We start from the raw sequence: 27479 nt of genomic DNA on the forward strand, positions 1-27479 counted from the left end.
ATTTGGACAAACAGCTCTTTCTTGTGGATGAAAGACAGTTTTACACTGGGATTTAGCACCGATTGCCACAGCATATCCCTGTGAAACACAAACAGCTCCTAGCAAATATTATTGCCCAGCTGTGTCCGTGGGCTCTGATGCAATACACAGGGAAGGACTAAAGACAGATCAATTCTTATCAAATCCCATTCTATTCTTGTCCATCTCTCTTCTCGCACTGAGTCATGCTGGCTATCATTTTTATGCAGAATTATCATGCTTGAGATCACCGTAGTTTTCAATGAAGAAATACTGATAAAACAAATATTTGCAGTACCTGGCACTATAAGCAGCAGATTTAGATTAGGGGGATTGTCCTGGTTTGGATTAAAGCAAATTTCCTTGAATAAAGACACACGATAGATCACTCTAAACTCTCCCCTCCCCTTAAACGAGAGGAGCACTTCGAAGAAGAGCACTCAGCCTTTTCCACAGGGACTCTGCCGAGCAGGTATCACATTTCCCAAGGAGCGGGGCAGTTCCTGCAGGAGACCAGGGCTGTAACTTTCCACTGCCCAGCCGGCTCCTCGCTGTGCCCCAGGCTGGCCTGACCTTTCCCGGAGCAGCCCCTCTCTCTGGGCCATGTTTGTGCACATTCCAACAGCCAGGGTAAAACCGGGAGCGAAGCCGGTGAGACGGGGTAAGCGAAAATTCCAACAGGACAGGAAATCGGGGAGTGAGGTGGTTTGCTACACAGTCCCTGCTGCAAATAAAGGAGACCCTGATCCAGTTTGCAGTGAAGTTTGTGTTGCATTTACCATAAAGCAAGGAGAATCAGGCTCTTGTGCTGTTATTTTGTCATAAGCACAGAGAACACTGAGAGCAGGCGTCTTTTCATCAAATCTGTGGCCTGACACACGTGGACCTGAAGCTGATTGTGCAGAGCGGGGCCTAAACACAAAACCTCTGCTGAAAGGAGTAGGAACCTCTTACCTCCACATAGCTTCTTTTAATAACCTCTCATGTTTTTTAAGAGACAAGTTGAGGAGGAAGGATACACATACTTCTCTCTTTCCTGTTCTTCCTACCACCAAACTTTCTCCTTTGACCTGTGAGAAATCCAGCTCCTGCTCTCTGTCCTGCCAGACCCCCAGGGACAGCAGCCGGCCTCTGCCTGGCAGTGTTTGTACACCACAGAGGGTTTTGCTCTGAAGTCCAAAAATGCTCACTCCTTTGTGATCCTTCACCTTTCAACATAACAAACCTTCCTCAGAAGCACAAAGGGCTGGACCCTTAAAGGGCTGAGCTCCTTTAAGGTTATAAACTCTAGGAGCAAAGAGAAGCCTGACTCCGAGTTTGCTGGGCTTCCAAGGCCAGCTGTCTGTTCCCTGTTGTCCTGGAACATGGAAAGGGGTGGCAGTGCCATAGGAGGCATGTGAAAGACCTGGCTGGGTAAGCAGGAACAGAAGCCATATGAGGTCAAAGGAGGAGCTTGGATCTCTCCTGTGCTGGTGCTAAAAGCAGGTACAGTCAGTACAGAAGGCAGCAAAGAAATAAAGCGCAAGTTTCACGGTGGAGGGATGGAAGAGTTTGCTCCTGATGCATAGAATATCAGGGAAGACATCAAAACAGGGAGGAGGGTTTGATGGAAGGCTTGGGAGGGCTGTCCCAAGCTTGTTAGGCCCTAGAGACTCGGCTTTTGCTTAGTTTTACTGGCAGTAGAAAAGCAACAGATTAAACTTTAGTGCTTTACTATGACCAGTGTGTTGCTTTCACTGTGTTCTCAGACACAAAACATAATCCTGAGAGATTAATTCCATCTGATGTCAGTTACAGCCGTGAGTGCTTTACTCAGGGGGAACAGCATGAGATTTCCTGCAATCCAAGGCTCCACCATCCCTTCTCTCCAACAGAGTTCCTTTAGGATGAGCAACACCTGCCAAAGCCCAGAGTTTTGTCTGTGGTGGAACCCTTGCATCCAGAACAACTTTCCTTGCTGTTAGTGATCCACAATAATGAACAGACTCTGCATCACCAAATTCAATGATTCCCATAACACCAGAAGTACTGATTCTGATCTAAGGGTGTGCTTGCACCACTGATAGTAATTCCTATTTCATACCAGTATTATCCAATCATCTCTCCTCCCAAAGGAGATTTTCCTTATCTTCTAACCTCATGACTAAATGATAGAAGGTATTACAAGTCATTCCAATTGGCTCCTCATATCCTCCTGAAATATCTCATCTCATCTCCATCATGATGTCTTCTGAAGACAAAAAAGCCCTGTGAGCTCAGTAATCTAGGTCAGCACTCGGTGGCTGTTACTCCTTTTCTTGTCTCAGCAGGACGAAAGCTCGCTGAGAGCCACGAATCCTTCTGCAGGTGATTTTATGGCAGTGGTGGACCTTGGGGCCCTGCTGCTGCAATTAAACAGAACCTGCCAGTTCCTCTCACAAAGAAATATTTACTACCACATTGTCTTGAAATGAATCAACTCACCTGTGTGGAACAAAAGCAAGACAACCGTGCTCTGCAAGGACAAAAGCCCATAAAGTATGGGATTTGTATAGAAACCTTACAGATAGAGGTACACACAGCATATAAAGGCTGTGGGACTTCTGCCAGTTCTACCCATGACAGCAAGATCGAAATGCAGAGGAACAGAAAATATATTTGGAATTTAGAAGAAACAAAATTATTAGTGAAGATCGTTCCCCATTTGTATAAATTTGTTAAAAAAAAAGTTGCTTGTAATTTTCTGGGCTATAGGATCTACTTAAAAAAAATGTTTGTATAAACCTGCAAATATTAGAGCATCCACAGCCATTTTCTTCTGATTCCAAGAGGTTGTAGACAAGGTGTGTTTAGTATATTAAAGAAAGTAAAAGTTTGCCTCAAACCTAAGCAGCAGTTTCCAGCTTGCCCCGAGTAAAAGTGTGTTCTTTTCTTGCAGCAATACAAAGTAGGTTAAATTCCAGTCTACAATACTACCCACTGGAGTAATCTAACCCAAATTCACAGCCTTTTACAGATGACACAGGGGGTGAGAGTAGTAACAACAGTCATTGAAAAGGGAATAAGAAGGAATATAGAAATCATGAGCTTCTTCTGGTTTAAACAATAAAAATGTGAGATATGCCAGAGTCTCATGGGAAGCATTTTCAACCTTGTTCCTGATAGGAGCTAGGGACATGGAGCTGCAGCAATTTTGCCCCTCTCATGCTGTCAGACACAACTTGATATCTTTCTAACAATAATACAAACCCCCCCCCAAACCTCACAGCAAATTCCAGCAGACTTTGAAGGGAATTTAACTAAAGAAAAATTAACAGCTATGCACAAGAACAAGAATGTTGGAACCCAACTGACTTCAAACAAATTATATGGATAATTATATGCTTCACTTGCATGAGTCACTGCTCTGATCATAGTAACTGTACTGTTACAATAATTAACTATTTTCCCCCCATGAAAATTCACATTAACTGTGCACTTACTGCAGTTTGTTTTCCCAGGTGTAACGATCAGTCACAAAAAAAAAAGCAAAGGTGATTATTTTTGAGCATTTACCTGCAAGAGTAGAAAAATTTAAATATTAAAAAGCTGAGTATTTTAATACCTTTCTATATAATTTCATTTAATCCACCTGTTCATACTTGGATAAAATTCTGCTTTTCTGAAAGCAATACAGTTTTTGCTTAAATTGATAATTGCAGTTTGAAGTACAATCAAAAATCAAACTAATTTACTGTGTTAGTTTTTGTACCTGTACTTGTAAGCAGGTAACATGTTTTAATACATACATACGCATTCAGATAACTCCAAGTTAAAGAATTTTAATATCCCACCCATCCAACTTTTCAAAGGATATACAATTAGATCTCTAACATGTATAAAAACCAGCATGAAAATACATTGCTTGCTGCTCACACAGTATTTTTAACCAAAAAAATCTAAAATCCTTTTCAAAGGAGGAAAATACCTCCCTTCTGTACAGGGTAAACTGTGTTTTACTTGAAACAGACCCAGAGAATCCTCATTTCTAGGCCAGGTGTCTCTCCTGCTGGTGACACTTCATCTGGGAATGAGATCTTGAGTGTGTAAGCCAGTGAGGTATCTGGACCCTTGAACATGATACTGAAGCACACAATGTTCTAAACTGGAAGGGGTTTGGGTCTTTTTTTTTTTTTTTCCCTAATAATTTCTTGGATTTTCTACTTTTGCATAGAACAACCCCAACTAGAGGGACACTGAAGCATTTGTGGATCTGCTCTTTATGCCCTTGAGAGATAAATAAGTAAAAAACAGCAAAGAAAGAACAAATAATATTTACTATCACAGTGTACACCAAATGTGTTAAACACAGCAGTGGTAACACTGATGATCCTGAAACAACCAAGAACTGAGTGTGACATCTGAGCCTTATAAAAACCCCAGAAAATACAATAGCCTATTATGAGGCTGTAGGATACAAAGAGGTTTCAGCTAAAAGGCCTTATTGAACCCTGCATGGAGTTAGGCTGGAGTCTCCCATCCCAGCAGCTTTATAACTCCAGGCTTAAGAAGGGAACAAACATCAGAGACAACCTGTAAGGGAGATTGTGCTTGGGGGAGTTACATCTAATTATAAGTGCTCATGGCATATATTGTAATTAGGAATTATTATAGAAATGGTAACAGGTTTAGACAAACCATGTTCACATTCACAGCACATTCTACTGTTCCTCTCTGTTAAAACACGGCTGACCTACCTGCAAACCAAAATGTTTTCAGTCTATAAAAATAGGGATAAAGTTGTAGGGCACGGTCGGGACTGCAGGGGTAGGAAAAGGGTTAATGCGCGAGTTAAGCAGCACGTGTTTAACATTAGTTAGCACTTCAAGACATGAAATACTAAACGGCATTCTCGTTATTTCCAGCGAGTTTCCTCCTTCTCCCACCCTGCACACTCGAGCCCGTCACAGCTCAGGCTCCGAGCAGCTCCCACCGGCACCAGTAGATGGCACAAAGCATTTATTTCACTGCTTCCATCACGAGAGACACTATAATGTCCCGGGGGCACCTTCAAAACAACAACGTCGGGGTTATAATCTTTAAATTAAGAGTTTGCTCTAAATATATATATATATATAGCACTGAACAAAAAATATATTATATACGTGTAGATACATTATGTACCTTCACAGGTAGAAGTGAATACAGACAGTGAGGAAAACACCAGGCATTAGTTAGCTACAGCAATTGCTAAAATATACCCCGTGCCCTAGAAAATAAGAAAATAAATTAGAAGTATACAAGTAATACAAATCACGTGAAATTCCCCAAAACCCCCAACTATTTATTTTAGAACTAGTTAAAGATTTAAAAGGACCAACAAATAATCAAACCTGTCAAAAACTTTCTTAAAGTTTGACAAGGAAAAAGAAGAGGACTAAATATTTGTCTAAAGCAAAAACCTTAACAGTTTATGATCAATCATACACTATTCTCTATGAAATCCACATGATTTCTAGAGAACAAGAAAAATAGGCCCTAAAATCGGACTTATTATTAAAAAAAAAAAAAACAGAGAATATGCACACTCCTGGAACAGTTGCTTTGCTGTTACAAACATGTTGGAAAAGCCCAGTTCCTGGAAAGAGAAGAAAAAGGGAATTACACTGAAATACACTGCTGGGGAAGCATCTCGTGTTCTGTAAAGCACACTACTTGCTCTCGTACAGTTTAGACAAAATTCCTGGAATACTACAGCAAGAAGAATCAGGCTGCCTGACTCCACTTCTAAAGTTGCAAATACAACGTATGGCTACCTAATTATAGGATTTAATGATACTTAATTTTGTATTTTCAGAGAAATATTATGACATCATGTCATTTTCCAGGGCAAACCACTTAGCTTAATAGCTGCTATTCACTGCAGAAGCACACATTAAAAGCTACGCAATCACATGGTAAATTATGCTCGTATCTCCTGGTCAAATTACAGCTTAATAACACAAGAAAAACTGTAAATAACGTGTAGATTGGTGGTTTAATTATTTTAATAGAAAGTCATGTATCAAATAATTATGAGAAATAAAGAAGCAGCCAGGTCTAATGGGCTGGAATATACAGGCAACAATGGTTTTCTGCATTCAGCCAGGAGCTCCTGGACCAAAATGCTCGTAGTAAGAACATCTTAATTTTTTCCTCCAATCCAGGACAACTCCAGGCAGGCAAAGCACCAGGCAGTCTTGTCTCTCCTCCTCCCACCCCTCATGAGACCCAGTGATTGTGCAGATCAGCTCAACAGGTTGATCTGCAAGACAAATTTGGTTTTGGCAGGTTTGCTCTCTGGTGATCCAACCCAGGCCGTGCCACGTGCTCAGATGTGATGCAAGGGGAGAGCAGGGAATATGCAGCCAGGAGTGGAAGAAGGGTTCCACATCAAACCCTGCTTATCCCAGATTAAGGTATAAACTGATTAAATTCGGGACAATTTAGTCCAGGACAATTGACAAGACAATGTTTGGATGGCACCGATTCTACAGATAAACCCATCAATAACAGACATGCCCACCACAGTAAAGAAACCATATTAGCCACATGACTTAATGAAATTTAGTGTCGTGTTCCCAAAGCAATGTTGTGACAACATCATTTTGCAGGGTAAATACCCCGGTTTTATGGCTGCTACAGACAGCTGGGCTGTTTGCCTTAATTCCTGAGCAGCTCAGATATCCACGAAGGTATCTAGGGGAAGGTGTCCCTGCCCAGGGGAAGGGGTTGGAACAAGATGGGCTTTAAAGTCCCCTCTCACTGCACATCACCTCCAAACTCACCATGGAAGACTCACGGAATGGAATTGCTCCTGCTCTGAGGGGCTGGTTTGCTGAGGAAGGAAATGATAACAGCCTTCATGGTTTTGATCCCCCCACAAAGGGCTGAGGAGGGAATCAGAGATAAAGCGAACAGGAAGCCATGGCAAATATCTGTCTGCCTCCAGGACAAGTGAATTCCCTCCTTCCTGAAACTCTGTGCTGCCGCACCACCTGAGTCACAATTTCTCCTGAAATGAGCTGCACTGAGCATACCTGCTAGCAGGGCTCTTTACAGCAACTCACCTCCATTTGATTTAGACATATTAGAGAGTGATCACAGAAAAAGCTTAATTGGCAGTTCTGGGGCAATGAAAAAAAGGAAAAAGTAGTAAGAGGGATTAGTCATGTCTGTAAGCAACATGGAACAGCACTGATAGTCCTTCGTGGTGGAGCCGGGCAACAGTCCCTCTGCTTGCCATGGAGATAAGAGAAACGTGTTTCCAGACTCAGCAAACTGTCACTGCTCCTCTCCAAAGCAGCACCAGGGTCACACAGGGCTGAGGTTTCATTTCTAACCAGGCATCCTGTCAGTGGTGATTTCCTGAGGGGGACAGAGCACAAACCAAGCCAGACAAACCGGGCATCTTTAGGAGTCAAGGGAAGTGCTGGCAGTGGACACCTCTCTGATGGCTGCACCAAGAGTATCTCCACATCTCGTGAAGATGTCCCTATAAACACAGAAAGGGATTGGAGCATGGATAACCTGAAAGCAATTACAGTACAGGAACACCTTTGCTAGGCCTGCACTGAGGTTACAAACCCAAATTTACAGGACAGACTTGGAATTTCATGGACCAGGATCCTAACACTGTTGACAGAAGTGAACTGTGGAACACCAACATCCGTAACACCCCTAACCCCTTACTTCCAAGTGCAGGTTGGAATTTTGCATCAGTAGTAATCTAAGGGCAGACTTGCAATAGGTGAATCTCCATAAACAAGAATTGGGTTTTTTTCCTAACCCCACAAGGAGGCAATTGGGAAAAGGATTGAACAAAACTCAAATCCCATTGTCAAAAGAAGAAGGAGCATGCTGGATCTGAAACAGGCCAAAACAACAGCCTCAGCAGGAGACAGGAGGAGGATTAATGAGTGAAATTGCTATTTGACAATGAGTGTTGCTGAGATGGAAGGCACAAAGGACTGGCTGACAAAAATAATTATTAGATTCACAAGTGTTTTAGACACAAGATGATGGAGCTGATGATTTATCTCAGCTCAGCAGTAAAATACTCTTCTTGTTGGCTGTTTAATTGCAAACCTGGCTGAACAGCCCCCTCCAGGACACAAATGTCATACATTAAGATTTAGAGGGAGGTTTTCTTCCAGTGCCAATCATGTAACTCCCATCCTCCCAAAACTTCAGTACAATTCTCTTTATGAACCAAAGAAATATGAACTACATTGCAAAGGGAAGTTAGTTAAAAAATAAAAGCTATTCTAGGTCTCTGAGAAGACTTTAGAGGTTCCTTCTCCCAACACTAGGAGACAGAGATTGGCATATTGAATTTGCAGATTGGTCAAGTTCCAAAAATGTTCCAAGGTCCTTAAAATTTTATTTTCTGAAGGCACAAAAGACACAGCTTTCATTGCTGGTGAAATTAACTTCCCTGGGTCACAGACTACAATTCAAAGAGTGATTACAAACTAAAGAGCTTTTCTACAGGCAAGAAAGGGAAATAAATGCCATACTTCCAGTATTTTAGCAACTCTTGCCACTGAGAATTTATTGTCTCAGAACAATGAAAATAAATGCAAAATAACTCAATTGATAAATGCTGGCTACAATCTGCAGAGGAAAAACAACCACCCCAAAAGCAGCATAAAACCTATTTCTTTGGAGCCTTGCCAGCTTCTCCCTGAAACACACTGATTTTGGATGCCTTCCAAAGCCCCCATCTCACCTGCTGTTGCAGTGGTCTTGTAGCAAACATGCTTGACTTCAGAGTTACAGGTTAAAAATATTTCTTCTGCAAGCATGAGCAAGCCAGAGTCCAGATACTTCTCATCTCTCACTTTGTGGGGATCTTGTGAGACTTTTTTCCTACGTTATTTTCGGACTTGGTAAATTTTCTGAGGAGGGATGTGATCGCTCTTTGGCTTAGAGTGTGCACTGAGCTTTCAACTCTCAGGGCCTAGAACTTGTGGTACCTTCAATCACAGTCAAAAAATTATAAATACAAATTATAGCTCAGAGGTAGAAAGGCTCTCCTTCTCCTCTTGTGGGTAGCAATTGCAAAGCTACAATTAACCTCAGTTAATAGGAAGGGTAAACTTTCTAAAAAGAATATGCTGCTCAGGTGTTCTTAGCGAGAGCACTTGGCACTGCTTCATCTGTCTGTAACAGGGAGCTCTGCTGGGGTGAAAATTAAAGTGGCTAAACTTTAATCCAAGTGCAGAAAGCACAGAAAAAGCAATCCTGCTAAAAAAAGCTACCTGGAGAACTCCAGGGTCTGGATCCTGAGTGCATCCTTGCCCTGAGACCCCCATCCCATGCTATGGCCACTGACACCTTTCAGCTCAGGCTGAATTCCTTGGTTCTTCCCTGAGGTCTGTGCTCAGTCCTGGCCCTGCTGTGCCTGACTCGAGTGCACTCCCTGGATTCCTGACCTCCAGCCTGCCCCATCACCACGCATTTGTGTCGCTTCTGACACACTCATCTCATTTCTGCTGATGGCTGGGTTGCACCCAGAGCCTGAGAGTGCCACCAACCCTGCCCAGTTACTGGAAAAGGAATTTTCTGCAGCCCTTACCTTAGACAGCAATGCCACAATTAAGCTTTTTCCCCTTGCTTTCACTGTTCCTTCCTCCTGTTAGAGGAAGAAATATTCAAAAGTGCCAACTTTCACTCCATTCACAAGATTGGTGGAACTGACAGAAAAAGATCAAGGTCACTAGAAACAAAAAATTGGGGAAAATTACTTAATCCTGCACAGAACTGTCCCCTTCATGGTTCCTGCTGTGTTGAGGTTACCATTTTCAACCCATCATGTCTCCCTCATGTCCCTTGAGATACATTTTACCTTCTACAATACAAAAGCTATTTCCTATCGGCTTTCTCAGTGTTGCAGTTGTGGTAATTATGCAAAAAATAGCATTCCATGCATGTTGTTTGTATGGGTTATGTATTTATCCCACAGACCAGCAGTGTGTACCTTCAGTTTAATCTTTATGCCATCAAGCCGGGCTGCTAATTACTTACATATACTAATGAATTTTGTAACTGTGCTGCCCAAAGTAGAACATGCTAGACCATGCATTGTAGAAAAAAAGAAACTACATCCCTTGAAGCCAAAGGTTTTGGCTTCATAATTTTAGATTCTTAATTTAAAGCCTCCCTGAGCATCTGAAATGACTTTATGTGTATTTGAATGTAACTTGGCTTTTTAGCGGTATACTTTTGAGGGGAGTTCACACTGCCTGGTATTTCATGCAGCTGGCTCAGTGTGAAGGAGGGGGAGCAAACACCACACCACTGCCTGAGATCAGGAGGCCTTTGACTTGGGAATGTCCTCACCTAACCTAAAAAAGGAAGGAACAACAGAAGATCTGAGCAAGAGAAGGAGACTGAAAAGATAAAAAGTTTCAGAAGCAAGAGGATACATTTCATTGTCTTATTTTCCCCTCAAATTTTTTTGTATTCCAACATTCCAGAAATATAGATGTCCTGCACCCCCCTTCCCACTTAATCATAGCTCCATACTCATCCCTGCTGGAAAGAATCTTCTCTACAGCCACAGTGCTCCATATCCAGGTTAAAACTAATCACATTTGTCAGGTGAGATTTCAGCACTGGCTTAAAGCGTATGTGAAACTATGGCCTCGTTAATCAGCAAATTTTATCTAATTACCAGAAGGCACAAGGGATGATCCCACTGCTGTAACATTTCACAGCTCCCATTCCCAAACTTGATGGGTTGTGTTGTCCCCTTCCATCAGGCTTGTGACCCAGATACCAGCTCACATGAACAAATTCCCACCCCTCTTGAGACCCAGTTTGTATCTGCAACAGGCTCCTGCTCACAGATTACTGCTGTTCTGCAGAGGGAGCTCTCAATAAAAACTTCTCCTGGTTTGGCAGCCCTGGCCTCACGTGCACCCCATCCCACCCGGGGTCAGGAGGCAGAGGGAGGTGTAGGGGAGGGATGGGAGGATGCAAACAAATCCAGGCCCCTCTTGCAACCTTGTTCCCTGATCCCTATATAGGCAGCACAGCTGAGGAGATGCCTTTGTTTCCCACTTGGAAAATCTGTTCCATTGAGGATTTCAGAAAACAGAACCATTTCATTCCAGCTAAACTCCGTAGCTTGGTTTGTGCTCCTCTGACAAGCCATTAATCTATCTCACACACACAAGGATCCATGTAGGGGAGGGGAAAGCCTTGCTTCTGGACCACTTGGGAGACAACACAGGGCTTTTACAGGCCCTTATCACCCACCCAGCAGAGGAGGGCTGACAATGGCACATTTTCTTCTAGAACAATCTACTGCAGCCACTTCCCCCCTGCCATGAACACAACTGAACTATTCTGAAAGGTTAGAGATTGGGCTACTTATTTAAATGAGATGAAGAATAGATTTTAGTCTTCCTGTTATCTGTTTCCATGAGAAAATCTCGATGCTTGCCCCAGAGTTCCCCTTTTGTGTCTAGTCTAGACTATCATAATAGATCTGACAATTGTTTTTATTACATAACTTTGGGAAACAGACTCAGAGAATTCGGTTATTAGAAAAATTCTGCTTTGAATAAGATAGGACAATGTGTGGCTTTAAAAAAACAAACCATGAATGCCTCTATTGTTGGTTTGCTTTCAAACTTGATTTCTCAGTCTAGAAAAAAGCAAAAGCCATTAAACATATTTTAGATTGTGCCAAACATTAAAATCCATAGGAAGATTTCTTTTTCCTACACTTCTTCCTGTGCATAAGGACACAGTGGAATTCTCGATGCATACAAAAATAGGATTTCACCTTAAATTGCTGTCCCAAATGATAGTAACATGATAATCCCAAAGCAGCACTGGATAAAACCCATGGTCACCAACTTACCAAGGCAATCTCTTAAATCATCCGGGCTGGACATCCTCACTGGCCAGCCACTCGCAGCTGAAGGCTCTGAAGCACTCGTATCATCCTTTGTCCTTTCTTGCTCCTCCAGGCTGGGTAAGCCCCTACTTCTCTGAGGACTGAGGTGCAATAAATCTCAGTAAAGCAGTTCTGTTGCATTCATGGCCACGACACTCCACCGTTTACTGAAGAAATGCCCTCACTGTGCCTCTCAGCAGTGCAGCAGACACAGGCAACCTTACAAGACATTTTGTCTTAAAAAGAAGGCTGATTTAGATGTGGTTTCAGCCAAGTACCTTTATATTAAACTATTCTTGGTGCTATTTTGACTTCCTCCACTGTTCAACCTTTCAGATTACTTCTCTGTCCTGCTTTACACTTGGAAGGGATGGAAAAACTTGCTAGTGGTGTTAAATGGAACAGATTCCTGCTAATGGATTATTGATCATACTCAAGTGATCTTTAGTGTATCAGGAGCAGAATGCCTTTCTCCCCTCTGTATAAGAATCTAATATTAAAAATATTAACATTTCATGCTGATTATTTTAATGAGGGAAAGCATTAAGCACAAAGCACATCTCTGCTGCAATGGGAGGTGGCATCTCTATTCTTAACCAAAGATTTTATAGGCTATTTCATCAAACTCAGAGAACCCCTGCACAAAAAAAAAAAAAAAAAAAAAAAAAAAAAAAAAAAAAAAAAAAAATTCTCCATTACTTGGCCATAACCACGAGCTTGTTTGGCTGAAACACATCACAAAGTAATCTGCTACCTCCCCACAATACCAATTTTAAAGAGAGTAAGAATGAAGGACTTGGCAGATGAAAAGTGCAATTTTATTTCATGTCCTAGAAAGTTAATTCAGTTTTGTGGGTTGTATCTAACAGGCATCTTGAAACCAACCCAAAGTCCTTTTCCATCTATAATCCAGGACATATTAGATAGATTTAAGTTTAAGGCTAATTTGCTGTTAGGTGACGCCTAACTAAAGCATAACATTGAAGCTGAATGCCAATATTTTAGTTTTACCTTTCATAAAGTCAGTTTTCAGAAATAACTTGGGCAACAGGCTATTCAAAAAATTGTATGTCAATCTAGATCTTCATCTCAAATCCTGCCAGGGCAAAACCCATCAAACTGGAGACCCTGTGGATAAATACCCCCTGTTTTCCACTAAGTTTATAATGGAGTTAGAATGGTTAAAGGCACCGCAGGTTTGCATCTGCGCAGCAATGTCACACTGTGCGAATGCAGCCTTTCGCTCTGGCCCAGACAGCTCCCTGGAACACTCAGAGCACAGCACATGCTTCTAATTACCCATTTTCTCTGAGCAGGCAGCTCTCAAGACCTGCATTTCCCAAATCGTTGATGTCTAATTACCCAGGAAGAAAATACACGCCGCACCTTTGCTGCGGTCCTAGAAGGAAAGAGGGAACAACAAAATGCCTGTCCAGCCACACGGACAAACCGGTCACCTACACCAGCATCCTGCACGTTTTGGGAAGTAACTTGGAGGTATTTGCACCCAACCTTCCTTGCAGGGGGAAGTGAAGTTGGCTTTTGCCACGGAAGGTGTTGCTGACATGCCCCTCGGAAGTGCGGTGACCTCTGTGACATGAGGAATGTGTGGCAGCTCTGCTGTTTTCAGTCTGTGATGCCAAGTTTCTTGTTCTACCCCACCCACAAAACTGCTTATTGCTACCTGAGCACAGAGCTTGCAGGGATGCTCCCTTAAAATCAAATTCTCCAAAGGATGCTCACAGGGGAAAAAGGATTCTAAGGATAGAAATACTTGGGGTTTTTTTTAGTTCTAATTTTCCCTTCACAGTGGAAAAGACCAGCCACAAAGGAACATGATCAAAGACTAAGTTTAGTCACAGGTATGACAGAAGAGAGCAGCAGTTTAAAAATACAGCTTGCCAAAGGCTGAACAATAATTTATGGACTGAAATGGAGAAATGAGTGAAAAAACAAGTAAAGTTTAAACAGAAAAAAAACCCCATATCTAAAATCAAGGAGTTCACTGTGAAAACTTGATAAAATAATAACCAAGAATCCTACTGAACTGGAAGTTGATTGTGTACATACCATGTACATTCAAAAAGCTGCTAGCACATCTTCAAAACTTGAGACGAATATGAGAGCTTTTCCTTCAGCACTGTGCTACTTGCCCAAAACCAAAAGCTGCATTTTCCTCCAAATTGTTTCTTAGTATCACTTCTCCAAGAAAAACCTAGATAGTGAGTTGGTTTCTACTCGTTCCTTCCTTCTTTTTCCCAACACACACACACAAAAAAAAAAAAAAAAAAAAAAAAAAAAAAAAAAAAAAAAAAAAAAAAAAAAAAAAAAAAAAAAAAAAAAAAAAAAGAAGATGTTGCTGATTTCCAAAATGAGCAAGCTAAAGGAGCTTGTTTTGGAATGATAGCCCCATGTTGATCACTTGAGGAATACATTTTAATTTCGAGGCTGTCCACTACAGAGCTGGGAAGAGACAGCCAAGATGTACAGCATGGAAGGTAAAGGCAATGCATCAAAAACACCTGGAACTGCTGAGGGACAGTTTGGAATTTGGGCTAAGGTATAAAGCTGAGACTGGACTGAGATAGATCAGTTATGAAACAGTCTCACTTGGAGCTATAAACCCATATTTTATCCTGATGTTTTTATGAATTTGGCAGCCACTAAAGCCACTGATTCTCATGGAAGTGACACCTACCACACTCAGAATAATATCCACAATCCCAGCTACAGAAGGATGCAAGAGACTGACTGTTATTCCAGAAGGGGCATTACTGTTACCTCTGGATATAAAGTGGAGTTTTTTCAGTTTAAATCAGATTAATGACTGAAAGTTATCACATGCCTACTAAATCATAGAGAGGACAGGGCTTCACCAGTCTTGTAAATATCAAGAATTTACTAAAGACAAAACAATCATCTTTAGTGGAGCTATTCCTCAATCGCCATCTGGAGTTATTTTACTCATTAGAGAGAAGATTATTGGCTCAAAAGCTGAAAGATCAAGTAATGCCCCAAATAAAGACATTATCACAATGAAGTCAGCAGTTCCATTTTAAATATAAAGTGGACCTAAGTAACAGGCAATTGCCTAGAGACAATTGTTAGATTTAACACTGTGTAAAGTTTATTGGGGAGAATCAATAGTCTCCGCCAATGGCATTTGGAGCACTGACACTACAGAATATTTTATCTCAGATCCTGAATTTTACAGTTTGACTGCTATTTTGGAACAAAACAACTTTTCCTTAAAAAACCCCAAATCTGTACAGTCCTTTAAAAGTTGCAATGGGCTAGACCAAAAAAATAAAGCTAAAAAATTGTATCAAAATGAGGTATTAAAAAAAAAACCAAAACACACCCTGATCACAAAGAAGTGAAAAAAATCCCAGCACTTCCAGAACTAATGAATGTTTTCAGAGATGACCAAACCTGATTTAACAAAAGGGTGACCACTTGGGGTTTGCCTCCTTGCAAGATTTTATTGACATGGCTTCATGGCAGTCCCTGTATCAGCAAACTTCACACCATCTTCTTGGCAGAGTCACGGCATCACAGGAAAGGGTTCACAGCTGCAGATTCTAGAATCGTTCCTAGAGCTGAGCCTAACAGAACTTGTGCTATGTTTATTACAGTTAAACAGTTCTTGAAGAATAGCTGATTTCTCTTAAGTTATGAGTATTGCTTTATAGCTATACAGAGTAAAAGCAGTATTTCTATTTCATCGTGCTCGCTTGTTTACATGGTTAAAGACTTTTTTTTCAGTAAAAATTTTATAAATCACTTACTTGAACTTTTCTAGAAGAAGGGGGAAATTTCTTACCTTTGCCTTCTGACCTCATTTCAGCATCAATGCAATTCACATGAATATGGCAAGCACGGTTTGGCTAACAGAACAATTCAGTTATCAGTGAGACACCAAAAAAATGGCATCTCTAAAAGATTTGTTCCCTGTAATATAGAGTGGTTTTTCCTCAGTTCCTTCTTAGAATCTGTTTTTCATAGATTTATACATAAAGTGAAAAGTTATTTTACAGCTTGAAGTTTTATGCCTAAACCTTTCTGAGAGCTATTTTAATTATCTCAGATTATTCATCGACTGATTAACAGTTCATCTCTTCAGGAAGTTCATTGATGAATATACCCTTACCTGGCTTTTCCTCCGTCGTGTTTTACACATTTCATACCTTTCCTCTCTCAAGTGTTAATCACCAATCATCTCTGAAATCGTGCCCATCTGCTTAAAAACACATTGATAATGAGATACCCAGGTTCAGTTAAAATAATCTCTGGGTGCTCTTGAAATTACTTTAGGCCACTACTCTGCTGCTGTTCCAAGCAATGCCCATAGATACTCCCTAATTATGTTGTCCTTTCCTTTGCCCTGGCACCAAGCAAAGGAATATTTAATTTGCTCTCCACTTTCTCCCTCAGCTCTATTTTCCAAGTTTTCCCTTGGAGTGAACTTATTTTTTACCCCAAGGACACATCAGTTTTTATTTCTCCACTCAGTTACATTCAATTTCCTGTTTCCAAGATTTTTAGATTATGTTGTATTATTTCTTCCTACTCGTGTTTGTAACACCTGACTTATGATCATCTGCAAGTTCTGTTAATATTCTTCTTACATCCAGCCTCTCTGAAATCATTGATCTAGGAAATTCATCAAAACAGACAGTTGCTTTCTTCCAAAGAATAAATTAAATGAAATGCAAAGTTCGTTTGACCAAATACACAGTAAAGGTGGAATCAAACAAAAGCTATTATAGAATTAAAAGGTACATTAGAAGCTCTTCCAAAGGGGAAAAAAACCCAAACAACCAATTAAGAATGGCAGCAGATGTTCCATGAGAAGAGGGATGCTCAGGCAGGATTAGTTCTAGAATGACACGAAGCAAGAATGGAAGGACAGAACAAATACTCTGCATTCCTTTCATTAGCCAAACATATTTCCTGGTCCTACCGTGTCAATAATCCTGGAACACAGTGGGACAGCTGCAGGAGAAAGTGGAAACTACAAGGCATCCTTCCCTGCTTTGAGAAGGAAGCCCTGGCAATAGTCACAGCGTGGTAAAGTGAAGGCTCTGCAGTCAGAACACGCCCCCCATAAAGGCAGGGATGGGGAAAGGACCTTCCTTGAAGGATGAGGAGGAGGCTGGAGCTGGTTACAATGACACTTGGCGTTTACAGATTGTTTCAGTTGTGCGTTGCCCAGACACCCTTGAAAATTTACAGCTGGCAATTTCCTGTGAATGCCTCATTCCTTCCCCTTCAGCCTTACTCAACACCTGCCTTCTCTTTGCCTCATTTCCCCAGCTCTGTTTTATTCTCTTCTCTGGCCTTCCCATTCACAAGTCCTACTTTACCAGTCAAGAAATTATGACACCAACTTGATATTTTTCTCTTATTTGTATGCCTCCTCCCTGTATAAGAGCCTCAGCTTTCCCAGACACACAACCCCTAATGCTGGCACATGACCCAAGAGAATCATTCTGCTTCTGAAAAGGCACAGCTAAAGGAGATGATCTGCTAAAGCAAAATTACAGGAAGAGTGTCCAAAAACAAACAAAAAAGCTTTAAAGAGGAAACAAACAAACAAGACAAAACCCAACAACAACAAAAAACCAAAACCAAACAAAACAAAACGAAAACCCAAAACCCACACAACAACTGCATTAAAGGTAAAAGGAAGAGCTCTCTAACTTCACTTGATGCCCTGGTTATACTCCTTTTGATCCAGCCTAGTGTGCAGTTAGCTTTTTATCACTAACAGGCCACACTGCTGACCTGAAACCCAAGCAAATTTTTCTATTGATTCCAGCAAGGCTCAAATACCAGACTGAACATCTGATAAAGGAGCCATCACACAGGCAACAGTGGCAACAAAACAGCAAGCACAAGCTTACAACAACTCCTGACAGCAGGTGTGGGAGAAAAGTTGTGATCAAATACACACACCCTGCTAAAACAGCTGCTTTCTAGTGACTGTCCCCAGGTTCTGAACCAGCCTTCACCTGGCTCCTCACAGAAGGGAGATGGGAAGAGCTCAGGTTTCCCAGAGCACAGCTTGCAGGAAGATAGGAAGGCTATTTCTAAAAAAAATTAAAGTGTTGTTTGAGATAACAGTGATGAGGCAGGACAGGAACTCTCCCCTACCCAAGCACAGGATTTAGCAAACAAACTGGCAGAGCCAACCCCTGCTGTGTTTGTTACTCCTGCAACTTATGAAAAACACATTGCAATCTGGGGCATTACCAACACCTGATGAAATTGTGAAGCTGCTGAATCGACTCCCAAAATAATTAACATTTATTTAACAAACTGATTTAAGGATTTAAATATTTGTCTCTTGCATACATGTACACACAAAGAAAATAGACGTGAACCTTCTGCACAAGCAGAAGGAGTTAAAAGAATCTGACTTTTTGTTCTCTTACATCAGTTTGTTTTGAACACCAGAGCTAGCTGGAACATCAAAACACACATAGGAACTGTTTATTCTAAGTGCTAGAGTTACAGCCCTGCTTTTAACCCACCAACAGCTTGCTATGCCCGTCCATTCTGCTAGAATCCCTTTCAAATTCAATCCCAGCAGCTCCAGCGCTACCTTCAATTACAGTCACTCTGCAAAAGCCAGCCCACCAGAGCAAGACAAACAAGCTGAATTAAACAAAGCACTGTGACCACCCCGACACAGATGTTAACAGGATGCAGTTCCTTTTAGGCATGCTAAAAAATAAGAGACTATCCACACTTTAGCTCTTCAAGCCTTGAATGCTGCAGAAATTTTTCCAAGAAACTTAACTGAGGGATTAAGTGCAGTAATACATTACATTCAGCCAGTATTACATCACACAGGATCTGATTTGGCACCACACTGTCTTGCATCCTCTGAGATTCTGCCCAAAACACAAATGTGCATTTGAATACAAGATTTCCCCAGCTGTCCCAGAAGCGAAGTAAAGAAACCACGTAACACACACTCCCAAAATGAAGATTGAGGAACTGGAACACCCCACAGAGTTGGTCAGGCAATCAGAACAGAGTAAGTATGTGCAATTGTATTTATTTATTTATTCAAGTATGTTGTGGTTTTAATTGCACTGGCAATCTTTTGGGGATGACTACAGATGCCTAACTTTAAACCGTTGCATTCCACAGAAGTTACAGATTAAAAAAAAAAAAAAATCATATGGAAAAAATACAGGTTTTGAGCCCCATCCAGCAGCTACATCGCTGAGCACACACTATCTGTAAAGTCAGAAAGCCAACCAAGGCTTCATAACCATAGCTAAGTGTCCTTCTTATGACTTATTAGCACCAGCACAGCACCTGCCTGCTAGATACAAACTTACACCAGTGGTGATTCAGCCACTACCCCCAAGCAGTCGACACACCACAAAACACTATTTCTTTTTCCTTTTAAAACTGCAAAAGTGCTTGAGCGGCAGCACGGGTGAGCACCACCTCAACAAAGTATAGAGAAAGTTTCCTTTAGAAACCATCCAGAGAACATTCCACAAATCAAAAGTATCGCTTCTATGACACGTTTCACTGACCAGTGTAATGCCGTCTCAAAAACAAAGTAACTGCTTCAAGTGAAGTGATGAAAAAGAAAGGTTGTTCCTAGAGGGGTAATTAAATACTTCCTAATAGTAACCTTCTCCCAGACGCGAGCGGTAAGTTTCCACAGCTGTGGCTTTTTCAAATAAGGAGGCAAGATTAAAGAAACGCACATGTAGGCAACAGAGCACATTCACTGATAGGAGCTTTTCCACGTGAGAGCTGGCAAGCACGTTCTCTGGTCCTGCAGCGATGAGATGAGCAACCATAGCCTGCTGAGTTCGTGCCTCCACAGAAAAGCCCCAAGATCACCCCTGTTCCCGTCTGGTTACCCAATACGCCTCACGTAGCCCAAAAGTTGGATAAATCTAAAGCCAGCCTTGCCTGAAGCACATTTTGGAGGGCAGCTGGACACCCCATGGGCAGAGGCATCATAGAGGCGGGGACAACCTGCACAGGGTTTGGCGGATAGCGCAGGACTGCTGGGGTAAGGGACGGAAAGCGCCCACCGAGGGCTGGTGCTCCTGCTGCTCACAGGGCCCGCTCTACAGATGAGATACTCCACTCTCTCCCAGAGAGACCTGTGGGGTAATGCCCGCCATTGCCACACAGCCCCCACACAGGGGGTGCCCCCATCTCCCCGCTACACTCCCCCGGAAACAGCGCCTTAGCACAACCGGGACGGTGCTCGAACCCCTTCCCCTCACGGGCCAGCACCCCCGGGTCCCCTCACCTCCCTGAGCAGAGCTCCGCGAACCCCTTCACTCAAACCCCTTTAGTTCACTGAGGAAAAGCCGCCCGAGTCCCTTCACTTCGCTGAGCAGAGATCCCCGAACCCCTTCTCCTCACACGGATCGGCCCCCCCGAGCCCCTTCCCCTCACGGACCGCCCGCCCCGCTCCCGCCATTGCACCTCAGGCACGCGCCCGGGGGCCCCCAACGGCCGCGCTTTTCCCGCCCCCTCCCGCCGCAGCCCCGAATGCCGCGCTCAGGCGCGCGCGTCACGCCGCCTCCGCCGCCGGCCAATGAGAGCGCGGCCAGGCCGGCGCCCGCGCTTTGCGAGCGTGGAGGCGGGGCCTCTTTGAGTGACAGCGAGCCTCGGCCTATCGGAGAGCGGCGGCCCCCCCCCTTAGCGCGCAAAGCGCTGCTGGTGAGGGGGCGGGTCCGCTCTGCTCACCCCCCCCCGCCGCCGCTCGCTCCCCCCGCCCACCCGAGCTGCGCAGCGGATTGACAGCCCGTCCGACCAATTAGCGTGGCGGCCGCCTTCGCGGCGGCACATCCCGGGGCCAATGGGAGCGGCGGCTGGGCGGGGCCCCCGAGGTTTCCAAACGCTCCGCGGCGCCATGGGCTGAAAACTAAACCGAGATGGAATCTCCCAGTCTGAACCGGTTTGAGCCGGTTCCGAGCCTGTGGCATTAGGAGGGGGAGTCGCGCCGCGCTCAGTCCCCGTCGCCGCCGCCGCGTGTGTGACCTGCTCGTAGGGGACCCGCAGCTGAGGGGGCGAAGTTTAGTGCGAGCCGCGGGGGGGGCGGCGGGAATGGGGGCGAACTGAGCGCCGGGCGGGGAGGGCGGCAGCCGCAGGGGCAGCGAGAGCCGGCGGGGCCGGGCCTGGGCGGCGCAGCCGGGTAGATCCCCCCGCACCAGCGAGGCCGGAGCGCCGCGCCGGCCGCTTTCCCGGGGCTGAGGGGAAGGCGCGGAGCCGAGCGCGGAGCCCCGGGGGCCGCTGCGGGCGCCTGGTGCAGCCAGGCCGGGCACGCTGCGAGGGGAGGAGTGGCGCCACTAACCCCGACCCACCACCGAGGAGGGAGCGCTCGCCTTCCCCCCCACCTCCTGCTGTGGTGGTTTTTTCCCTCCTTCCGTGCTGGTTTTTTTTTTATTTTTTTTCCCTCCTTCCGTGTTTTTTTCTTTTTTCTTTTTTTCTTTTTTCTTTTTTTTTTTTTTCCTTTTTTCTTTTTTTTGGGAGGGGGTTGTTTTTGGTGGTCTTTTTTTATTTTCTTTTTTTTTTTTTTTTTTTTTTTTTCTTGTGGCGTGTGGTGGTTAGAAACTTGGCTCGCCCGCCCCTACTTTCGGAAGGCAGAGGCTGTGAGAAACCCCTAGGTAAGCGAGGGTGGAGCGGGGGTCGCGATGGGCAACGCGGAGGGGGCAGAGGGGGTGTATTTTGGCGGGGGCAGAACGGGAGGATGTGCCCGTGCGGGGGGGCACCGAGCCTGGCCTGTGCCGGGAGAGATGCGATGGAGAAGCCCTGAGGGGCGGGGGTGCGCTTGGAGGGGCTTTGGGGTACGAGCATCCCTGGCCTGGCCGAGCGCGGCCGCGGGTGCAGCGGGGGATGCTCCTCGTTAGGAGGGGGCCGGGCAGGCTGGGATCGGGTACGGGCAAATCCGGCGACATAATCTGTAAATTATTAGGAGTGGAAGTTTCCAGAAATATTTTTTTTGTGTGTGTGTGTGTCTGTGCAGCAGTATTGAAACGTCCGCCTGGATCACGTGGGGGAGCCCTGTATAGAGCGCAGGGCTGGAGCCCAGGGGAGGAGGAGGAGGGAGGGGCTGCGGGGCCACCGCGCTCCGCAGGGCCCCGGCCCGCCCGACCCAGCGCCCGGGCCCGTTCTCCGCCGGGAACCGGGGCCCTGCCGGCCCGAGCCGGGAGCCGGAGGGGCTGCCCGAGAGCCCGGGCGCTGCCCGCCCGCCGGGGCGCTGCGGCAGGAGCCGGGGAAGGGCCGCCGCGCTGGGTGGGTGTGAGTTATTTCCAGCCGAAAATGAACGCTCCGAGGTGTCGGGCAGATGTTACTTAATCCGTCTCGTCCTTCTCCTTCACGTGTGTGTGGAGAAGGGAAGGGGCGGTTTCGTTGCCATTGCTGGTGTGTGGAATGTGATGCGGACGCGTTTGTCGTGCGCTGCGTTTCAGAGCCACTCACCCCTCCTGGGTGGGATTTACAAGTGATGCAGCTAATTCCTTGGAAGAGGGAGGCAATTCATTTGCATTGCGTGCTTCGAAATGGAGCGCAGTGACTCTCCCAGGGTGGGTTTGGTTTTTTTTTTATTAGTCGCCGTCCCCAATGAGCTTTAAGTATCTGGGTTAAAGGTGCTGTAGGATTCGTAGTAAATGCTCAACATTTCTTACTATTAAGTGCCTGCTGTTATTCCTGCGTGCTACATGCCAAAATGAATCGGGCATACCACAACAAGCTAACTGTTGTGTTAAAGGTCCAGGGTCATCGAGAGTTGGGATAACTGTGTAAACAGTGCTGTAAATGCAGTTCTGTTGACCTTCGGTAGATGTCACATTCTTGCTGTGTTGTAGTTCAGATTTTTTTTTGCTGGTTTGGGTTTTATTTGATTTTTTTTTTTTTTTTAAACTTATTCTCTTTTGTTTCTGTTTGCCCATTTATTGAAGGACTGATCAGCGGTGGTTCTTGGAGCTGAGGCTTTAACCTGTTCCGGAGTTTAGGCATGATGGGGGAGGGAAAAGTGTAGGAGTACAGTAAATCAGAGATTATGAGCTTCATGTGGGTAACAGTGTTAGGAGTGGGAGATCGAGTTGGTTGCAGGTGGTGGTGGCCAAAGCCGCCATTTCTGTGGCTCGGCTGGCGAAGTAGGTAGGTCATTTTGAAGATAATGCTGGGAGTGGCGAAGGGCCCTATTCAAAACATTTCCTTTCTGCTTCCATGTGTTGAATAACTTCTCTCGGTCACGCTGCTCCTCCTTGGCGCTCTCGGGGCGGCCTGAAAGCCACCGAAAGAGGGTCGGGTCTGAAATGAATGGCCCTACCTGAGGAGCGATTGGTTCACGACATTTATTGTAGTTTGGAAACCGCTTGCTCAGCCGTGGAGGCCAGATGTGGACAAGAAGGGGCGTGCCCGGGAGCACGAGTGGCTGCGGGAGCATTAACTGCTCCCAGCCTTTTCGTGGGTGCAGTCCCCTTCTAGTGGCGCTGCTCTCATTTGCCAGGTGACATTTTCAGCGTCCTCCCGAGCCAAAGGAATGAAGTGAAGAATGAAGTCAGCCTTTTTCTGCTGCTGTGTTTCTCAATTCCAAACTTAATATCACAATTTTGAAAACATAAGGAGTTGAAGGAGGGAAGAATAGACGTGGAGTGTTAATTTTAATTTATTTAGTTCTCTACTTGGTGTTTATTTTCTCCTGGTTTTGCAGCTGCGTGTTCTCAAAAGACTTGACTGGATGTTAAGATGAAGCCCTTAAAATGGTTGTGTTAGTGTAGTAATGCCGAGCTTTCTACTTAAAAATCCAATTAGAATATTTGGGTTTGAAGCTATTTTTATATATAGAAGTAAAATAAATTGCTTGACACTACTTCCATATACACATTTCTAAACAAAAGATTTTCCTTGTCTGGATGCTGCTGTAAAACTTTCACTTAATTAGTAATTACTTGGGTTGAGGCGCAGGTTTGTCTTGCTCCTTACTTTTGAGCATGATTTAATACATAAAGCATAAAACAAATTCTTCCTTACTCATGGAGTTATTTAGTGAGAGCAAATCTGACTTTATGGGGTGTGTTCCTGGAAAAGTTTCAGGTTGTATCTTTCTGAGTAGGCAGATAGCTCTGATGTAATTTTTTGATTGATCTTGCACTTGACCGGACTTCTGGCTGTTTAAGCGAGCAATTTTATGTAAGATTTGTAGGTTTACAGGGTTTGAAAAGGGCAGTGAGTGGCACAGAGGTGCTGCAGATGGCAGGGTGGGAATACGTGTTAGAGTTGCCATTTTTTGTGAGAACAGAGCAATGAACTTGATTAGGTGTTTCTAACGTGGGGGAGGGAGGGTGGTGTGAAGGAGGTAGAGTCTAAGTTACCATCAAAAATTCTGTGGCTTCTGGCTTGTTTTCCTGCTTTTCATGGATGTCTTTATCTTGCACCAGTCTCTGGCTGGTAAAGAATCTTACGTGCACACCCCACCTGACTCCCTTTGCATAATATCAAGGCTGCTCTATCTAGGACAAAGAGTTAATGCATGTGTCCCTGGGTTTAGGGGACCTGAAACCTCCAGTAGAATTCCATTTCAGTTTGAAGTGATCTCACATGGCACACAGAGTAACCTGCTGATTGAACAGTCCCTTTTCTTCATGTTCTCAAAGTGCCTTCAGTCAGCTTAGTTTCAGTGGTAATTTTTTTACTTGGATGTGGTTAACTTGTAAGGTGGTTTTCTCTTTTCCCCCAACTATTTGAAAAATGCCCCGTGGCTAATTTCTTACTCCGTGTGTAGATCATGTTTCACCCCCATACCCAAGTGTTTAAAAGCCTTTGGAACTGAATCTTCTGAATGTGCGTGTTGGCCTTGGGAACTCGATACTCGGCTGAGATTGCCAGTACGGGTTTTGGTTGTAGTGACACAAGGCTTTTCGACCAGCAAACGTGTAGGGGTTGATAGGTGCTTTGAAATAAGCCCCAGGGTGCTGGTAATGCGGCCCATTCTCTAGCCAGACTGTTATTATGTGTTTTACCCGTTGAAGATCCTGCCTGAGAGTTGAGCTGGGGTAGCGATGGGTGAATTCTTCAGGGGGAAAAAGGAAAAGTTTGTCCGGGTATGTGCCCCACAATCAAAGCAGTGTTATCTGTTACTGCTAACATAAGCAATCTTGTTTCAATGAGACAAATGAGCTAAGTTGAAGCACTTGCTTTGCAGCTGCATCTGATAATAGTTTCTTACTAATTGATCGATTTTTAAAAATTTATTTTGCAGTAATCTATGCCAGCAATTATGACAATGTTAGCAGACCATGCAGCTCGTCAGCTGCTGGATTTTAACCAGAAACTGGATATCAATCTCTTGGACAATGTGGTGAACTGCTTGTACCATGGAGAAGGTGCACAGGTAAGGTGGACTTGGAATGTACGTTTATTGACCGTGTTTAACCTTATAGCAAATCACCTGAGCAGGATCAATTTGCTTCAGTAACAATTAGGAATATTAGTGAATTTACCGAGCTAGTGACTGGAATATCACTGGCAGTCACATGAAACATGATTTCACATTGAAATGACACTTGGAGAAATGTTTGTGGTGTGTGTTCATTTCTAGCTTGTCTTGTTGAGAATTATTAGCAAATATGATTTGCTAAGGACACTTTTGGTGCAGCTCACCTTTTCTGACTCAGTTCTTCAGGAAGGTCTGAGCTACCTGTTACTTCTTATCATGGACAGGTTTGCAAAGCTAGAAATGTAACATTCTCTTCAGTGAAGAATTGTATTTAAAAGAAAAAAAACTTAGTGGTACTATTACTGTGTTTGTATTTATAAAGAAGCATGTCATGCATATTTAATAGAAGAGTTTGTTCCTTTCTTGTGTCTGGTCTTTTTTATTTCCCATTACACTTCGCACAGGCTCTTCTTGCATTCTTTCCTTTGGACTTAGTGCAGATTGTGAAGTACTAAGTTGAAATGGAAGGAGTGTGCATTTGTGTGTCTGCATATATTGCCTTGAAAGTGAATCTTGTATTGCTTGAGCTTCTTTGGAAACAAGACTTAAATGTTGAGAGCAAGTATTGCTACAAAGGGTGTTGGCATAATTCCTCTCTGGCAGATTTTAATTGTTCAGGCTCAACAAATTGGGAGTTTCAGTGTCAGGCATCTCTTACTAAGATAGTCTTGCACAACAATAAGTGAATTAAATGGGACAAAGTAGCTGATGCTTTTCTATTCTTTCCAGCTGTTAGAATAAACAATGATATACTTGCATATACTTGCTTTGTGTATCTCTTTAAGGGGGGGAAAAAAAAGCTTTTGTAAAGCTTACTAATGTGAATTCCAATAGGTTTTGACATACCCTGTTGCTTTTTGAAATATTTGCATTTTGAGTGTCCTAAATTCAAACAGTTGCTTGCTGTAGTTTTTAAAGTGCTTGAATGATAGAAAACTCCTTGTAGCTTTTGCCTTAAAAGTATGGACATCTGTGGCACTTGTTTTGTGAACTTTTACTGCCCTGCAAAACAGGTGATGCTTATAATATTGTTTGGTTTGAAAAGAGTTGAAAAAGTTGGGAAGGTTAATAAGGAAAATAAAGGATTAACACTAAATACAATGATCAAATGCCATTGTTCCGGCATTGTGAGAAGTTGCTTCACTTAAAATAGCTGTGAAAAGTCTCCAGTATTTAGAAAATCAGTGCAATAAGATGCAAACATTCAAGAGGTGTTGTTTAACTGGCAAAAGTGAATTATGATATAAACTTGTTTAAATACGTGTACTTACACGTGTCACCTCAATGAAATTTTGGTCAGCTATTTTAGTGCCTTTCCAAACTGGAGACATTTCAGGGAGTCTGAGCTTTTCCCTCTTCCAGGGGGTCAAAAAAAATACAGGAAAAAATGGTTCTCAGTGGAGTCTGACAGCTCAAATCCTTCACTAAAGGGTGACAGGAATAATAGGAGTTGAGGGAACTAAATATTAAAATTGTGAGATTACCAGTGGTTTTCCTGGAATAGGTCAGGGTAATGTCAGGGTAAAACAGGTTTAGAATGCAACCTGAATGGCCTGTGCTGAACTTGCTTTCAGATTCACCTGCCTCTTCCTTCTGCTTAGTTTCTTATCTCTGCTTGCAAAACTGTTATCTGCTGATCTATATTGGGCAAGAAAGAAGCTATTTTCTGTCCTGGAGATTTTTTTTTTTTTTTTTTTTTTTAAAGACTGTTAGCTTTTTTTTTGGTATACTCCTCTGAAAAGAAAGAATGTCCCCGCCCCAAGTGCAACACATGACTAAGGAGATTTCATGCAACTCATAGATGTTTACCTGGAGTCATCCCAGCCTCTTAATTCCATTGATCTGTTAGATCTTCACACATCCACAGATACTCCTTGCAAATTTCTTTTTGGTACCAGCAACACCACGAGGATTTATTTTATTACTAAAACCATTATTACTAAACTTATACTGTGTATGAAACTACAGGGTTTGATGTCCAACTAACCCTAACAGGGGTTAGTGGGTATGAGAGCAAACCTTTCAGCGTTGGGAGAAGGATATGGACCGTCTGTGTTT

General features: G+C 43.6%; 1 protein-coding gene and 1 long non-coding RNA gene across 5 annotated transcripts in view; one reads left to right on the forward strand and one right to left on the reverse strand.

Moving 5' to 3' along the window:
• The window catches only part of LOC120750227 (uncharacterized), a 52549-nt gene extending 32465 nt beyond the window's left edge, over window positions 1-20084 (reverse strand). Inside the window, exons 1-5 of the long non-coding RNA XR_009207643.1 lie at window positions 19663-20084; window positions 11891-12145; window positions 5161-5245; window positions 4734-5044; window positions 3480-3552 (exon numbers count right to left, since the gene is read on the reverse strand). This is a non-coding gene — a long non-coding RNA (uncharacterized LOC120750227). The remainder of the gene's footprint in view (window positions 1-3479; window positions 3553-4733; window positions 5045-5160; window positions 5246-11890; window positions 12146-19662) is intronic.
• A 1323-nt stretch (window positions 20085-21407) lies between these two features.
• Window positions 21408-27479, forward strand: part of XPO1 (exportin 1) — a 34012-nt gene continuing 27940 nt past the window's right edge. Inside the window, exons 1-2 of one of the 4 annotated variants that reach the window (XM_040060239.2) lie at window positions 21408-21585; window positions 25185-25316. In XM_040060239.2, coding sequence (XP_039916173.1) covers window positions 25191-25316 — 126 coding nt within the window. In that variant the 5' untranslated portion in view covers window positions 21408-21585; window positions 25185-25190. Of the gene's footprint in view, window positions 21586-22484; window positions 22504-23034; window positions 23081-23173; window positions 23433-25184; window positions 25317-27479 lie in introns of those variants that run through there. The other 3 variants (XM_040060240.2, XM_040060243.2, XM_040060242.2) reach the window with 3 other exon arrangements.

Source organism: Hirundo rustica, chromosome 3, assembly GCF_015227805.2.
Source record: "Hirundo rustica isolate bHirRus1 chromosome 3, bHirRus1.pri.v3, whole genome shotgun sequence".
In the NCBI taxonomy this organism is placed as follows: Eukaryota; Metazoa; Chordata; class Aves; order Passeriformes; family Hirundinidae; genus Hirundo; species Hirundo rustica.